The sequence below is a fragment of the Macaca nemestrina genome, chromosome 12 (assembly GCF_043159975.1).
Source record: "Macaca nemestrina isolate mMacNem1 chromosome 12, mMacNem.hap1, whole genome shotgun sequence".
Lineage (NCBI taxonomy): Eukaryota > Metazoa > Chordata > Mammalia > Primates > Cercopithecidae > Macaca > Macaca nemestrina.
This window is the reverse complement of record NC_092136.1, coordinates 123,121,600-123,139,409: the sequence shown is the minus strand read 5'-3', so window position 1 is coordinate 123,139,409 and position 17,810 is coordinate 123,121,600. Positions and strand designations below refer to the sequence as shown.

Sequence of the window (17,810 nt, the reverse complement as noted above, 5' to 3'; positions counted from 1 at the left end):
TGCTCTTTGTGACATTGGGGAAGACAGATGCCACCCTGCCCCTGCCTCATGGCAATGCAGCACCGGAGCCTTAGATTATGTTTTAATATAGCTCATTCCTAGGATTGCTTCTCCCACATCTGTCATCGCATGACCCAAGCACTCAGCCCAGAATGAAAGCTCATTAGCCCTACCCTGAAGTGAGCTGGAAATAAAAGCAGAGGGTTGCTGTCTATTGCTTTGCAATAATTTAACCAAATAGCAGACAAGTACACCAGGAGGTTGTTATCAAAATAAAACTCGAAGGCTATAATGCCTGTAGGGTCAGTGATCTCAAGGATGCCAAGGCTGTTTTTAACTTGGCCTTCCTGCATTAGACGTGAGTTAGGCTGCTCTCAGGCTTTTATTCCAAAGATAGTAAGTCTGTGGTTAGAAATCTCTGGACCTTAATGATACCCATGTTTGAGGGATGGCTCCTTGAAACTCTGGACTGTGGTTGCAGTTAAAAGTTCAACAGAGACAGTGGTTTATTATGAGAGAGGAAGGGGGCTATAAGTAGTAATGTTTATTTTGCATTACCATTTTTTGTCTTCAAGACTCAACGGCAAAATGGCTACCTTGTAATACTAGGCTCAGTTTGACTGGGGCAGGGGAGAATGAGACAGACACAACACAAAAGTATTTGATGAGTGATTTAAGAATAGACAGCAACACTAATATAGATAACAGAGAAACAATCCACACTACAAACACATCATTTATAACATTTTGGAAGCAGTTAGTAGCATTTGAACAGACCAGGAAAATAATCAAACCATAGGTACCATTGATATATTGAAACACCTACCACATCTCACATTTCTCTACACGGCTAGCATGTCTGAGTAGCTACTCAGTAAAGCTATTAACATGGATGACTACATGGCTGTTAACTGAGAGTTTGTCCAGATGGGATTCTCCCTGGGGAAAGCAAAATTAGAGAGCAAAATAATTAGCAAATAGAAAACAATTCTCCAAAATGACCACACATGCTGTATAGCTAAACTCAGGGATCTCAAACTCTAGCAAAGGAAGCCTATCTGATTTTGCGGAGGGTTTCACAAAATAATTTATTAACTCCTATTCTATGGAGGCAGAGGGGTAACGCCTTCTTAGAGGACTCCCTTAATTTTCTTACAGCAATTTAATTGGTTCCCATTCAATTTCTTGTTCGTAGTCAGATAACCTTCTCCCACCCAAGTACGTAAGACATATGCCTTGGAGAGTTCCTTCTTTCAAAGAATGTTTTAACCTCTTCCAGTAGGCCTTTTCTGCAAAGTGACAAAAATCCCAGAGTTAAGGACATTTGCTTGGTCCCTGTTTCTGCATCAATAAGCATCGAATCTACCAAACTGACCGACAAGGCCCTGAGCAGTGACTTGGGAGAACTTCTACCTTTTCTGAAAGGGAATGCCAGAGTTGTAACAGCACTGATTCAGTCTCCTCTCCTGGGCAGATCACAGAGAGCCTGTGCCATACCTTGGCAGATCAGAAGCCAGGTAACAGATGACTGGCAATCAGCGAAACCAGTGCCCATGCTATCTAAAGCTCATCTACACCTCCGCGCCCTGTGGCTGTAAGGCCAGGTAAACCTTACTGCTGCTCGACATAGTTCTAGCCTCTCTGTTGTATAAGAGACCAGTGATATTTTAGAGAAAAAAAAAGCTCTCAATTATTATTATTTTATTTATTTATTTATTTGAGACAGAGTCTCACTTTGTGACCCAGGATGGACTGCAGTGGTGCGATCTCTGCTCACCGCAACCTCCGCCTCCTGGGCTCAAGCGATTCTCATGCCTCAGCCGCCTGAGGAGCTGAGATTATAGGCATGTGCCACCACGCCTGACTAATTTTTGTATTTTTGGTAGAGACAGTTTTCGCCATGTTGGTGAGGCTGGTCTCGATCTCCTGGCTTCAAGTGATCCACCCAACTCAGCCTTCCAAAGTGCTGGGATTACAGGCGTGAGTCACTGCACCCAGCCAGAGAACTCTCAATTATTAACACAAATTTCTGCCTGTTAACAGAGAGTGACATATTATAAATAATCAGGAGATTAATGAATAGCAAATTTTTATTTGCTATTCATATGCATATGATATTAAAATGTGTGGTGGTAAAACAAAATTTACCTGCTGGAATTTTTTTACCTTAAACACACACCCACTAGAAAATGAGGGAAGGAGGAGAAAGATTTGGTGGGTACTGATGAAAAACTTTACAAGATAATCTGCTTGTAAGGCCAATGGAGAACCAGAATACTTTACATGTTGCCCCACAAGCTGTCCCCTAAATGACAGCACCATTCCACACCTCGTCAGAGTCCCCTTCTCCATCAACTAGAGGGTGGGGCTCCTCGCCAGAGAGCTTCAGAGCACTAAATTCTGTATCAGGAGATGGGGGTGCTAGTCCCAAACCTATTCCCAGACAGTTTTCTGAACCTGGATGACTGATTTCCATTTTATTGGTCTCTTTTTCCTCATCTGTAGAAGCTTAAATGAGATGAATCTAGGTTCCTAAATGGCCAGGAACATATAAAGGTTAAGCCATAAAGGGCAACTGAGATCCTAATGTTTAGTATTTCTTACCTAGAATTCACCATAAAACCAAGTAACAACTGAATCGTTAGGACACTCTAACAGATTGTTTTCTGTGTAATTGTGTTTGACGTCTAAATTGAAGTGCTGGGTAATTACATTTAGTCTCCTACTGTAATAACAGTGGAAGAAATCAGAACCACCTGTAAGGCAGGATAACGGGTTGACAAAGAAAGGACATTTTAAAACCTCGCTTCAGTGCTCTGTAATCAAAGCAAACAAATAAACAGGCAGATAAAACACAACAGAGATTTTTTTTCCCCCTGATTTTTAAAGCTCTTTTTGGATGATGTCAGTTGTTCACAGATACCTAGAGACCTATGTTCTTTTGGTATTTGTATGTAGAACAGAGACATGCAGTTCCACCAGACTGCAGATGTTACAATGATCGAACACCTAGATACAGGGGAAGCTTAAGGCTGAGCCTGGGGTAAGGACAGAGAGTAAGGATAGACAAATCATGGAGAACTATAACAGAACAAGCTAGAAAGAGCCAGAGCAGCAGGGTTTTCACCTGCTGGTGCTGTTCCCTGCATGACAGAAAGATCCTTTGTCTGCCTCAGCAGGTTCATCCTACACCTGGTGCCTGGTGACAACACTTGTTAAAAAGCATGTGGCTGTGTGGTGAACCAACCCCACAGACTACGCAAGATTGGATGAAAATGCAAACCATGATATTAATTGGCTGGAGTGAAGGGATGGGGAATGGCCTAGAAAATTCACTCCATGGGCCTAAAATTTCATAAAGTGAGAGACAGGAACTGTTCTATGGAAGGGATAAATTTATTGTAAGGCATTGTGACATAAAATGCAATAACTTAACCTTTTTATAAAAAAAATCTGTGGTTTAAACCTTCAAAAGTCCAAGGTAGAAAAGGCTCACAATTATAGGTTTTAGAAGCTTTTCAAAACACCTATTAACTGGGCTCTTTGCCTTTACATAATCATAAGGCCTGGCAGATAGGCCGTGAGACCAATCTGACCCCAGAGAGGCTCACACTAACTAATCCAAGATGGTGGGGATTACCCAACCTGGACTTTCACAGCCTTTCTCAGCCACGCACTCAACAATTCAACAGCTCCATCTTTTGTTCATGCAAAGAAGACCAGCATCAGTTTAAAGTAGGTGGTCACTGACATACATCCCGCTGAATGAAGCAACCTTTTCTCCAGTGTCAGCCTAGGATCTTAAAGTGCCTCTGAGATCTGTCAAGATCTCAATCTCCAATCCACTGACATTTCTCATTCTATTCCTCCCTTAAATCTCTTCTTCAATCTCGTCATTCTCCCAGTTTCAGGCACCTTCTAGCTTTACTCTCCCCTGGGTCTCACCAGCATGCTCAGCACCTTGTGATTCCGCCAACCTTCCCAAAACATCTACCCAAGAGGACCCCAGCTCGCTGCTCATGGGCTATGGTGCAGATTGAGACGATCCTGCACGTAGAGCATGCTTTCCAACTCCAACAGAACACTGTATGGAAATCTTTTCCTTTGTCCCCAGTCAATAATTTTGACCCTTCAAAAACACTTCCATGCTTTCTGAGCTCCCACCTCACTCCCTATTTCACTCTCAGAAGATGACTTCACCTTCTCTTCAGAGAGGAAATAGAAGTTATCTCTTGATAACTCTTGAAGGCGGGGTGCAGTGGCTCACACCTGTAATCCCACCGCTTTCGGAGGCGGAGGTGGACGAATTGCTTGAGCTCAGGAGTTCGAGACCAGCCTGGGCAACATGATGAGACCCCCGTCTCTACCAAAAATACAAAAACTTAGCCAGGTGTGGTGGCATGTGACTGCAGTCCCAGCTCCTCGGGAGGCTGAGGTTGGATAATTGCTTGAGCCTGGGAAGCAGAGACTACAGGGAGCCAAGATCGCACCACTGCACTCCAGCCTGGGCGACAGAGTGAGACTCCATCTCAAAAAAAAAAGGAGATACCTTCTTTTTTTTTTAGATGGAGTCTCACTCTGGCACCCAGGCTGGAGTGCAGTGGCGTGATCTCAGCTCACTGCAACCTCCACCTCCCAGGTTCAAGCAATTCTCCTGCCTCAGCCTCCCAAGTAGCTGGGACTTACAGGCGTGCATCACCATCCCTGGCTAATTTTTGTATTTTTAGTAGAGATGGGGTTTCACCATGTTGGCCAGGCTGGTCTCGAACTCCTGACATCAAGTGATCTGCCTGCCTCAGCCTCCCAGTGTGCTAGAATCACAGGTGTGGGCCACCACACCCGGCCAAGAACTTCTCTCTTGAAGTGACTTCCAGGGGTCCTTCACATCTGCACTTCTGAAAGTATGACTAATCTTTGCTGTTTTCCCATTTTCTCCAAGAAAGGGGCATTCTTTATTTCCCTTTATGGGTTTTTTTTTCTTCTTCTTCTTTTGCGACAGGGTCTCACTGTTTCCCAGGCTGGAGTGCCCAGGCTGGAGTGCAGTGGCGGGAACTCGGCTCATTGCAACCTCAGCCTCCCGGGCTCAAGAGATCATCCCACCTCACTCTCCTGAGTAGCTGGGAACACAGGCGCACGCCAACACACCTGGCTAATTTTTGTATTTTAAGTAGAGATGGGGTTTCGCCATGTTGCCCAGGCTGGTCACGAACTCCTGGCCTCAAGCAATCCACCCACCTCGGCCAACCAAATTGCTGGGATGGCAGGCATGAGCCACAGTGCCTGGCCCCACTTTATAGGGTTTTAATGAAAATTAAATAAATCGACAAATGTAAAATACCTAGCACCAATGTTTGGCAAACCATGAATATTGGTTCCCTTTTGTTCTTCCCTCTACAAATTTAATCCCTCAGTTTCCTTTGTTTATTTGTTCTTACTTTTTGCTAGATTCTGTTACCTTCCGAGTTCTCAAGTTTCTCTTAGTTGTCTCTTCTTCTTTCTATATTTGCAATCTCTCCCTATCTAGATATTTCTTATTTATTGATAAACATATTCAAGTGATTTCTTTCTTTTCTTTTTAGAGATGGGATCTCGCTCTGTCCCCCAGGCTGGAGTGCAATGGTGTGATCACAGCTCACTGCAGCCTCAACCTCCTGCGCTCAAGTGACTCTCTCACTTCAGCCTCCCAAGTAGCTGAGACTGCAGGTGTGTGCCACCATGCCTGGCTAACTTTTTGCATTTCTATTTTTGTAGATATGGGGTCTCACTTTGTTGCCCAAGTCAGTCTTAAACTCCTGGCCTCAAGTGACCCTCCGGCCTTGGCTTCCCAATGTGCTGGAATTACAGGTATGAGTCACTTCCCCCAGCCTGACTTCCCTCTTTTGACAGCTCATTTTTTTTTTTCTTTCTTCCCCTGTAAGTTGTCATTCCATCTCCTTTTGTTTCTTTCAAATATAAAGTGTAGGGAGCTCAAACTCTCAGCTGCCTTCAAGTTCTAAACTCTGCGCAATGTTTTTATCTTGCTCCTATCCCATCTTCTTCCCCTGGGGCTTCACTGACACTATTTTTACCAAGATAATGAATGAAACCCCAAATCTTCACTCCAATGGCCTCTTTCCAATCCTCATCCTGCTCAAATTTTGATTTCATTACCTTACTTTTCTTTCTTTCTTTTTTTTTTTTTTTGAGACAGAGTCTCTCTGTGTCGCCCAGGCTGGAGTGCAGTGATGCGATCTCAGCTCACTGCAACTTCCACCTCCTTGGTTCAAGCAATTGTTGTGCCTCAGCTTCCCAAGTAGCTGGGATTACAGGTACGCACCACAACGTCCAGCTAATGTTTGTATTTTTTGCAGAGATGGGGTTTCACCTTGTTGGCCAGGCTGGTCTCGAACTCCTGGCCTCAAGCAAGCTGCCCACCTTGGCCTCCCAAAGTGCTGGGATTACAGCTATGAATCACTGTTCCAGCCTTAACTTAACTTTCAATCCTGCCTTTTCAGTACATTTTATCTTCAGTTATGGCCATTGACTTAGTTCAGATAACATCAAGCTAGAATATTAATGCAGTCTAGGACCCCTCCTCTTTCTTTTCTTTTTTTTTTTTTTTTAAGATGTAGTTGTGCACTGTCGCCCAGGCAGGAGTGCAATGGTGCAATCTCGGCTCACTGCAACCTCCACTTCCTAGGTTCAAATGATTCTCCTGCCTCAGCCTCACGAGCAGCTGGGACCATAGGCATCCACCACCACGCCCAGCTAACTTTTGTATTTTTAGTAGAGATGGGGTCTCACCATGTTAGCCAGGCTGGTCTCAAACTCCTGACCTTGTGATCTGCCTGCCTAGGCCTCCCAAAGTGCTGGGATTACAGGTGTGAACCACCACGGCTGGCCCTGGCTCCTCCTCTTTCTTTCCACAGCCTCCATCATCCACCTGTTACCAAATTTTGATGACTATTCTTTAAACTAACTCTCAGATCTGGATGATACTTTCCAATCTTTCTTGCCAGAGTCCAAACTCCATCAGGTCTCACCTGGACCACTCAGCAGCCCCCTTCATGGCATCTGGACATAACTTTGAACTGTCCTTCTTTCTGTTCATCTTCCGCATTGCTTCTAGAGTTATATTCCTAAAAAACTAATCTGTTCTTCTTACCCTCCTGCTACCAAAAAAAAAAAAAATGGTGTTGCCTCAGTTAACTACAAGCTGCATAACTGTACCTTCACAAGTGGCTCCAACTCCATCATGCCGGCCTCATTGCCTCTCTTACAGATGCCTTAGAGTCTGACTAAATGACTCTTCATGAACACGTCACATACCTCACAACTCCATGTTTTTGCACATGCTATCCCATCTGCCTGAAATACAATTTCACCCTTCTCCGTCTGGATCACGCCTACTCACCTTTTAGAACCCAGCTAAAATATAACCTCTTCTGAAAAAGCCTTCTCAGATTCAACTGGGCTGTTCCGCTCACTGCTTTGGACTTGGTGTTCCTATGACACTCATTCTTACCTCTTCATAGTCATTAATAAGGTGTCTAACTCTTCTGCTTTATGTTTATCTTCCTTCCTAGACCGTGAGCTATATGAAGAAAGAATTATGTCTTATTCAACTCTGTATCCTCAAGACCTACCTTGTTTCTATTTTTGTTTTTGTTTTTGAGACAAGGTCTTGCTCTGTTGCCCAGGCTGGAGCACAGTGGCACAATCATGGGTCACTGCAACCTCAAACTCTTGGGCTCAAGTGATCCTCCCACCTCAGCCTCCCAAGTAGCTAGGACTACAGGTGCATGCCATCATGTCTGGCTGAGTTCTTTATTTTTGTAGAGAAATGGTCTCACTAAGTTGCCCAGGGTGGTCTTGAACTCCTGGTCTCAAGCAATCCTCCCACCTTAGCCTCCCAAAGTGCTGGGATTACAGGTATGAGCCACCACACCTGGCCCATTGTTTCTTGTTTAACAAATGTTTGTTGTAATAATCTAAAATGATAATGTGGAAAAAATGACAGAAATAAACAAGAACAGAATAATATTGGAGCAAGAACATATTACACCTTGTCCACAATTGGTAGAGATAAGATACCCCAGTAGAAAAGAACAGAAGACAAGAGCACTTCACCAGTGCTCTGAAAAACCTAGATTCCAATCCATCAACACACTTCTTTCCATTGCCCACAGAGGAATAAAACCCATAGAAAGTACGAATGTCTGTGTTCTTCTTACTCCTATTTCATGCTTGTTTGTACTGTCTTTCGTCTTCTCTAAAGATCAATTGCCAAAACTTGATCACAGTCCCATCATTTCAGTGCAGTTATACAAGGTAGCCCAAAGGTTGGATACCTAAATTAAATCTGGCTGTTGCTAAGAGATATCAGGCTTCAGATAGAAAAGTCAAAACCCAGTACTAGCATTACGCACCCAGGTCCATGGGGCATGCAGGTGTCTTAAGAATTATACTTTAGGAGAAAGAAAAGGAATAGACAAAATTATGTTTTAAACCTAATTTTATAAGTCCTCTAGCCTCATCACAATTGGGCCAACACTCCAAGAAAATAGCCCTACTGTTCCTGCTAACTTGTTCCTGCTTTTTGACATTCAGCTTGGGTTGATCTAACTGCTAAATAAAGCCATCAGCACAGCCTTTTTACCTGGGTGTGCACTTTCTCAGACAAATAGCAGGAAGCTCGTGCATGCAAAAGACAAGCCAGGACCAGAAATTAGCATTTTCTATTGATTGCTGCCAACTGAGTTCAAATGGAGGGAATGGCCCCAGCCAAGATGAAGAAAGACTTCAAAAAGCCAATTTATAGAGGCTTAAATACTAAGAGACTTGCCTCTGCTTTCTTTTGGAAGTGGTGGTCTCCCTCAAATTCTGCTATAATTTATTTGCCTTACAGAAATTTATTTAAACACTGGTTCAGCTGGAGCAGGCTGTGGGGCAGGAGTCACCTTTACAGATAATATACATAAAAAAGGAGGGAGATCACAGTTACAAGGAGCAGGTATAATGCCAACTTTTATTCAGCATTTTCTCTGACTTAGATGTCAAGAAAACTTGGCAGTGAGTAACATGTCAAAACCTAGAAGAAAGTCAGTAGGCCTCCAGAAAACTGATATAGGCTACTTCACTGTTCTGAATTCCTTTAATTCAATTTGCACGGGTATCCATATTTTAGGGAATCCCCTTATATATCAACTGCAACGAGATGCTTGTAGACCCCTACCTGCAGAGGAGGAGAACTAATGACAGATGATAGGAAAAGTTATAAGAAAAAGATGGCATTGAAAATATAGGTAAGGCCAGGCGCGGTGCCTCATGCCTGTAATCCCAACACTTTGGGAGGCTAAGGCGCGTGGATCACCTGAGGTCAGGAGTTCGAGACCAGCCTGGCCAACGTGGCGAAACCCGTCTCTACTAAAACTACAAAAATTAGCTGGGCGTGGTGGCACATGCCTGTAATCCCAACTACTGGGGAGACTGAGGCAGGAGAATCTCTTGAACCCAAGAGGCGGAAATTGCAGTGAGCCGAGATCACGCCACTGCGCTCCAGCCTGGGCAATGATGTGAGACTCTGTTAAAAAAAAAAAAAAAAAGGAGAAAAAAAAGAAAAGAAAGAAAGAAAATGTAGGGTAGAATCTACAAGGATAGCATGGTATGGAAAATCATAGTTTAAAAATAGAACATTGGTTTGCCACTTACTGTCAATGTGATTTGGGGCATCCTGTCTCTAGGCCTCAATTTCTGCAACTATAACGTGAGTAATAACAGTTCCTTATGCAAAATATTTTTATTAAATAAAACAATAGAATAGTGCTGTAAGCAATAAGTTATGATACAAATGACATTTTAGTAGCAATAAAATAAGAATAATGAAGAGTTCAAAGGTGCTTTTGTTTATTGGCCATACTCATGAGAGGGTTAACCATGCCATCCTCACTAGGAAAATGAAAGACTTTGTATAAATTCTTTACTTCCAAACAAGTTGAGAAACTTATTTTGCAAGTTTGTTTTTTGAAAGACTGGAGCCTGAAGAGGTTCAGAGCCCAAGTACAGAGTCTGGGGGAAAAACACATGCCAAAGCAGCAATGGGGACAGTCACGTTCAGCTTGTGGGACTGCCAGTGAGAAACAGTTCAACTCTGGAGCATAGCTGAGCAGAGAGACCTGAGAGATGGAGCCTTATATCTGGGAAGCCATACTCTGAAAATGACAGTAGCAAAGGAAGTTCTGACCTGAGTTTATCTTATTCCTCTTCTTCCTCAATGTGCATAAAAACATTCCTTGGCTTCAAAGCTATGCCAGATGAACTGTCTGAATCAGATAGGCAAGAACAAGGAATGGTGAGAGAAAATGCACACAGATGCCTAATTAGAGGAGGAAAAGGAAAGAAGCTTCTGCCTTCCCCTTAATGGACTGTCAATCCTACCTTTCCTCAGGTCCTTCAACACACACTCGGATGGCTCATGCCGATGCTCTCAATCGCTCCCTGCGTCAGAGACGAAGATACATTTTTATAGTCACTGCAGGGAATAGTCTCTGGCTAGTAAACCTGTTTCATTTCAGAGGGAAAGATCAACCACTACAAGGCTAGCTGGCAGGAAGAAGCGCTCCTTTCCGAGTCCAACGGTGCCACCCATCGCTCCCTTGGAAGTCAGACTGACTCAACATCACTCTTCATTGCTATCTAGTCTAGGTACTGAACTTGTAAAAACAGCATTTTAAAGGTTAATAGCTTGGGAATTATATAACCCTTCAATATATAAGGAAAAAGAGCCCATAAATACCCTGTTAAACACAAACACGTGCATGGCAGTAAGAAGCCTTCTGAACAGTCTCACGTTTTTACATCTACCCAACCAACCATGTCTGATTAATTGGTCCCCTTAACATGCGTTGTTGGTTTATGTTTTTGTTTTCCTTCAAAGGAATGGTTATGTGCAAAGGGGCATGCATTTAATTGCTACTAAATCTTCTGGGACTTAAGGAAGTAAGTCCATGTCTAAACCAATAAAATATCATCTGCTTTGTGTTCTCACCAAGTACTAGATGTGCATCATTATGCTAGCTTCCTAAGCACTGTCCCATCAGCAAAGTACACACCAGCTTCCCTAACCAGACCAACAAATAGAGTGAGTGCCCAAATTCTAAGCAAGGCTTCCACTCAGGGCAAGTTCAGCCAAAGTGAGCCATTTTTAGCCACCAATGAGATCTCCAAGGATAACTGAACCACGAGGGCTCACAAAGTCTGGAATCAAACCCAGTGCCAAAAAAAAAAAAAAAAAAAAAAAGAGTATGAGAGGGGAAATGCTAAACTCCACCAGAATTCAGTGAACTGGAATTCTTCTTGCTAACAAGCTCAAAAGCCAGATAACAAGGTTCCTTTCTGACTTCCACCCACCCTCATCAAAGCAGTGCTTTACAAGCGGTTATCAAAGCCCAGGCTTCATGTCTGCCACTCTCTTGAGGATACCTTCTTATATGATTAAATAGAATATTATGCTAAATATTCAGCCACCCCAGCACTGGCTGTGTGGGTGGTGTGCTGGATAAAATCTTCATGAAAACGCCATCACGGGGTCATTTGTTTAATTTCCATTCTGCAAAATATAAAAATAGAACGAGCTGCCGTGAGGGGTTGAGGCTTGACAGCTTCAATGAGAAGCCTCCAAAGCACAAAAACCACGCTGTTCTGCTGGCTCACTTGCATTCTCCCTCTGCCAGAGGAAAACGGGGAAGCGAAAAAACCCGAAAGCAAGGTGCTGCTTTCACTTATCTTCTGCTCTTTTCCCCTCTTTGGCCTTTTCTTGCGTTCGCTCGCTGCATCTTCCTCTTGTTCCATCTGTTTCCTCTCCCTCCTCCTCCTTGGCTTGCTTCCTCTCTCCACCGCCCCACCCTCCCCTACCTCATCATTTCTATGTGTCATTTCTCTTTCTCTCCTTCCCAGGGACTGGTTCTCCTCCCATGCTTCCTGCACCCTCACCAGGGCTGCCCTTGCCTTCCGGGGCAGCCTGTATCTCCAGGTTTGCTGGATCTCACAAACTTTTCTAGGAATTGCTTCCTTCCATCCCCGCCTCTACCCCATCCCCTACCCCTTCCCCTAGTCCCAGACATGGAACATATCTAGAAAGATGGGATTTCAGAGATCAGTTAGATTGGATGGCAGATGAGCTGCAAAGATGACCTTTTTATATTTCCTCATCTAGATTAATATGTTTACTATCCATTGAGCTCAGCAACTCATGGGGTGGGGGGCGCAGGCAGGTAGTACATCACTGGTCTTGTGTCTTTGTATAAATCAATTTTTATTTTTATGAAGCTTTTTAAAAAATATAAATGCAAGTTGCACTCTCCAATTCCAACCCCTGCAGCCCATGGCCACCCCCAAATTAACCCTGTTGCAAGCTTGGCTCAGAAAGGAAAAAATTCTCTTTTACCAGAAGCTCCAGAGTTGCACCAAAAGCCCATGAGGGTGCTGAGAGGAGAAAGATACTTCCTACTTTATGCCCATTAGGATCTCAAAAAGGTCTCACCATTTGACCTAGTTTCAAACCAAAGGATTCAGATTGTTTCAAGCCAGTTAGAATGGCTGATGAAACCAACACACTTTAGCTCATTCAATATGCCTAGAATATGCCTAGAATGGGTTCTTCACCTGTGGTGCTCATGAACAACTGGAGATACTCCTCTCCCCTGCTGTAGATCACCAGCAACTTTCTGAAGACAACATCGCTGTTGGTTTAAGGAAAGCCTAAGAAGAAAGATGGTTAACAGACCACTATGTCACAGATTCATCAACGTCAACCCATCCTAGAAAAGTACTTAAGTATCTTATAGATCTGTATATGAGTCTGCTGCCACATGGTCCACCATCTAATAAATACTGTTCTCATCCTACCAATTGAGACTTTAATAAATTAAGGTGGCCCTCATAAGACCGTGTGCCTACTTACGATCCCATTTCCTAAGATACTTTCTCTCTCTCTTTCTCTGCAGTAACACTGTTTCCACTCCTCCTGCCTGTTATTGGCATTCATTATGCAGATGCGCAATGCAGACCCGCCAGGTATGAAGCAGAGCAGATACTGGAGTATACCTTAGAAGTATACTTAGAAGTCAGAGTCTGTATACACCAAAATAAAGGGTATATGGAACTCTTACAGCTAAAAGATATGTGCAGTGTTTCTGGTTTGTACGTATTGATCAAATCAAGGAACAAAGGCTTTTCTTACCATTTGAAGAATGACCATGCCTAGACAGGAAAAGAAATGTGTTTCCCAATGCACCAATCCACAGGTGCAAAAGGGGGAAAGGAGAAGAAGAAAGAAAAACTCTTGATCAAGCGGAAAGACCCATGAAAAGCAAGAGTATAAAGTGCAGCAGACACCCCAGGAGAAAGTGACCTCTTCTGCAGGGCAAGCAGAATGGGTGACAATGCCTAGCAATGTTGTAAACAGCAGCCCAAGGCCACAAACACTGAAAACTGCATGACAGCTGTGCAAAAGCAGCAGACAGTGGGAGCAGCGCGGTGGAAACACCTCTGGAGTGCAGCTGCAGACCTGGGGCTGGTGATTTCAGTGACAAGCATACATATTACAGATGTGTGCATTGAGAGAGGCCACCAATGAGCTAATCTGCAAGGACATCAAATGACTACTATGGTGGAAAAGCACAGGCTGGAAGGAGATGGCAGGGGCAAATGCCATCTCCTAAGAAGGATGTGTTTTCAGCCAGGTGCAGTGGCTCATGCCTGAAATCCCGACACTTTGGGAGGCCAAGGTGGGTGGATCACGAGGTCAGGAGTTTGAGACCAGCCTGGCCAACATGGTGAAACCCCATCTCTACTAAAAATACAAAAAAATCAGCCGAGCATGGTGGCAGGCGCCTGTAATCCCAGCTTCTCGGGAGGCTGAGGCAGGAGAATCACTTGAAACTGGAAGGTGGAGGTTGCAGTGAGCTGAGATTGCACCACTGCACTCCAGCCTATGCAACAAGAGCGAAACTCTGTCGAAAGAAAAGAGAGAGAGAGAGAGAGGAAAGAAAGAAAGAAAGAAAGAAAGAAAGAAAGAAAGAAAGAAAGAAAGAAAGAAAGAAAGAAAGAAAGAAAGAAAGAAAGAAAGAAAGAGAGAGAGAGAGAGAGAGAGAGAGAGGGAGGGAGGGAGGGAGGGAGGGAGGGAGGGAGGGAGGGAGGGAGGGAGGGAGGGAAGGAAGGAAGGAGAGAAAGAAAGAGAAAGAGAGAGAGAGAGAAAGAAAGAAAGAAAGAAAGAAAGAAAGAAAGAAAGAAAGAAAGAAAGAAAGAGAGGAGGAGAAGAAGGAAGGAAGGAGAGAAAGAAAGAAAGAAAGAAAGAAAGAAAGAAAGAAAGAAAGAAAGAAAGAAAGAAAGAAAGAAAGAAAGAAAGAAAGAAAGAAAGAGAGAGAGAGAGAGAAAGGAAGAAAGGTAGATGTTACTTCATTCCAGGCCTATGATCATTGAACACAGCTGATCAAGCATCCAAATTGGGCACTCACTTTTTGTGACAATGTCAAATTGGCACCCAGATTGACTAGGTTTTGATCAGTTGCTCATACTGGTTTCTTTCCAACACTGTCACCAAAGCACAGCCCCAAACCTCCAAAACCAAACAGCTTTTGAGCATGGATGGAAAAAACTAGAACTGCCACATGCCCTTTCAAGACCCTGGATCTCTTGAACACCAGTGACACCCAGCAGAACTCTTCATCCAAATTGCAAGGTGAGGATGAGATCTCCTGAGCAAGTTACAAATAAAGGCGCCAAAGGAAGGGGCCTTCAGGCAAACACTGGAGACCTCACTGTACACCATCAAAGGCAACTAAGGCTCTAAGATGCAGTGAAGGTGACATAAATAGGGACATTCAGTACGAGCAAGAGACATGATCTTCAAGTAAGGAACAAAGACAGGAGGCATAGTTGAATAGAGGGAATAAGAGTTACATGTCTACACTTTCCTGTCTAACCTCCTAAATATTATTAAATGAAAGAGAGAAGGGAGAGAGATAGGTGTGTGTTCCACTAGGAAGCAGGAGTGCATCTCTTTGACTATGTCTGTTCCACAGTGAGTTTCTATATCAGATTAGGAGTACAGTGGGATCTTGGGGTAATTTTCAACCTATGTCTACTACTCAGTTTCCTGAACTCAAAGAGAGAGCCCCAGCTGAGATCCGCCCCTTCTAAAAAGTTTCCAGGAGAAGGGCCCCTCATCCATAAAATACTGCAAACACTATTTGTATCTCCAAAAGGTGATGTGCCCACGTGGGTGTTGGCAGAGGAGAAAGCTCAGCCCCCTGCACAAATTTCTTTGTCCTCGCCCAGAGTAGTGGGAGTTTTACATCTGCTGCTGTCATGAAACATTTTATTATTTTTTACAAGCCTTTTTAAAAATTATTATTTCCTAGGAGGAAAAAAAAATCTAGAGATTTGACAAGCATTCGTGATATGTACAGTCCTCCCACCCTACCCCTCTTCAATACTGGGCCTTGGGTGGAGTTGCCCCTCACAGGTGCTCCAGGCCCACCAGAAACCTGAAAGCCTGGGGGCAGGCAAGCAACTGTTTGTTCTTGTTACCTTGGTGCCTGCATATCCTGCTGAGGAACTTTTTGAGGAATGAAGTTTATCCAGGCATGAGGTTGGCTGATGGATGCAAACAAGTTGTTTGGGCTCTAAAAACTTCATTCTAATGACCACACCTTCTCATTCCTTCATCCACTCTACAAGAGTAACTCTGTTTTCCCTGGGATGGAGCCTCTCACTTCCACCCTCAGAGGAAATGAGAAGTGGAGCCTTTTCCTTATCTCCCTAGGTACCTCCATGATGGACACTTTGTCTTTTTGCCAAATCTTGGACTTCTACCATGCAAGCAGAATAGGCATAATAAGACTGATGAGGCAGCCAGGTAGGGAGATGGCAGCACTGCCCAGAACAAGGGAAGCCAGTGCTTCCAGTTCAAACTTTTGCCAGCAAAATAGAGAGAAGGAGAGGCAATCTCCACGCTCAACCAGCCCTGTCCCCACTACCTGTTCTGTGCACATCTCCAGTACTGAATGGAGAAGGAAGCCAGCTCAGCCACCTCCAGAAATTCATGGAGGAGATAATCTATCTCAGAGGTTTCCTGGGGACACCAACTCTCAGGTGCGGGACGCCTCAGCCAAACCATAATCCATGTTAATAGCTTTACGTGGCCCTCAGGTAACTTTGATGTTTCACTAAGAAAATTCGGATGTAACAGCACCCCCACCCCCCACTCCAATGTTTCCACAGCCTCCAGTTTCACCCGGATCCCTCACCATCACTCGGCATCCCTGTGTGTTTCTCTTAGGGCTCAGGAAGGTCAGGAAGTTCTTACCTGGATCTGCTGGGAGAGGCACTCATGTGGACACCCGGTCCGGGCGCGCGGCGGTCAGCAGCGTCCAGGGCACACCAGCTGCTGGCTACTGCTCACCACGTCTCCCCGCGAGCTTGGCTTTGCAAAGAGGAGAGCCAGTCCCATCTGGAGGAGGGGAGGAGGAGCGCGGAGCCTGAGGACACCCAAACCCGAGCGGCGGGGTCGCGCTGGAGCCCAGCTCCACGCACTCTCGCTGCGCCCAGGCGCGCTGCACCCTCGGAGCCGGGACGGCCGGCTGCTCCCAGGCGCGGCGGGGGCCGCTGGGGCGGGAGGAAGCGGAACTCGCCCGCTCTCCGTGGGCTCGGAGCTCCCACTGCCTCCGAGGCTAGGTGTCACCGCACCGCGTTCCGTCTTTCTCTCTGTACACTAATATTGGCCCCTCCCTGTGCATCTACGTTTCTTCAATGTCCGCCCCGACTCTACCTCTGTGGTTTCCGCTCCTGTCTCCGGCTCTCCGGTCTCAGTCCCTCTCTCTCCCCTTTCATTCCCCCTCTCTCCTCTCCCGTCTCTCTCCTCTCCCGTCTCTCTCCTCCCCTCACCCTCCCTCTCTTGGTGAAGCCTGCTGCCTGGATTCTCCCGGTATTGCCTCGCTCCAACATTTAGCACTGCAGTGTAACTCGGGGACATACAACCAGACCGTTTGTTTAAAACCAACCCTTAAAATCAGACCATTAAGTTTAGTACGGAAACCAGCGCCAGAAGCGCTGCTGCCTTGCAGCTAGGAGGAGACAGTAGCCCATCTGGAAACCAGATTATCATGTTCCACGGGAAGATATGGAAAAGGTGTAAGAAGGCGAATGGCAGAGATGAGCAGGAGTGCACAGGTGACCCGGAGGATCTTCACGATGGGGAAGCATCTGGACTGGATAGTGTTGAAAGCATGGCACTGCAAAACAGGAGGACACCAAGGAGTCGTCAGGTTCAAAGCGCTCATTTTGCAGATGAGAAAACTGAAGCTCAGAGAGGTCCAGGATCACACAGCTAGCTAGGGAGGCAGAGACTTGAGTTACCCCATTGCCAGGGCATCCAAGTTCCCAAACCTGGAAAAGAACACGTTTACCTGGGACTGGGTGTTGGGTGGCCTGGGAGGTAGGGTTGTCAGTCTAATTTATGCCAAGGGCATCTATGTCTCTGGGAGGTTGCCTGAGCCCATGAAGAAAATGCGATCAGCTGATTTACAAGTTCACACCCCACTCTCAGCAGAACCACTTCTAAGCCCTCTCCTTGTAGGAAGACCAGGAAGAATGAAAACCACCAGAGGCGCCACAGTGCTGATTTTGTTGGCGACCACTCTAAAAACTTGAAAGGGTGAAATGACAAATCTTTCTTCATTGCTTTCTCCCAGAGACCCAGCTAACAAGATCTGCTTTTTAAAACCCCCATTTTCCACTTATTACTTTCCATCCTCCTCTCCACCTTTCCT

General features: G+C 45.0%; 1 protein-coding gene across 1 annotated transcript in view; it reads right to left on the bottom strand.

Annotated features, from left to right (window-relative positions):
• Positions 1–16,727, bottom strand: part of LOC105476321 (GRAM domain containing 1B) — a 274,233-nt gene extending 257,506 nt beyond the window's left edge. Inside the window, exon 1 of the mRNA XM_071075749.1 lies at positions 16,349–16,727. Coding sequence (XP_070931850.1) covers positions 16,349–16,374 — 26 coding nt within the window. The 5' untranslated portion in view covers positions 16,375–16,727. The remainder of the gene's footprint in view (positions 1–16,348) is intronic.
• Positions 16,728–17,810: the final 1,083 nt, after the last annotated feature.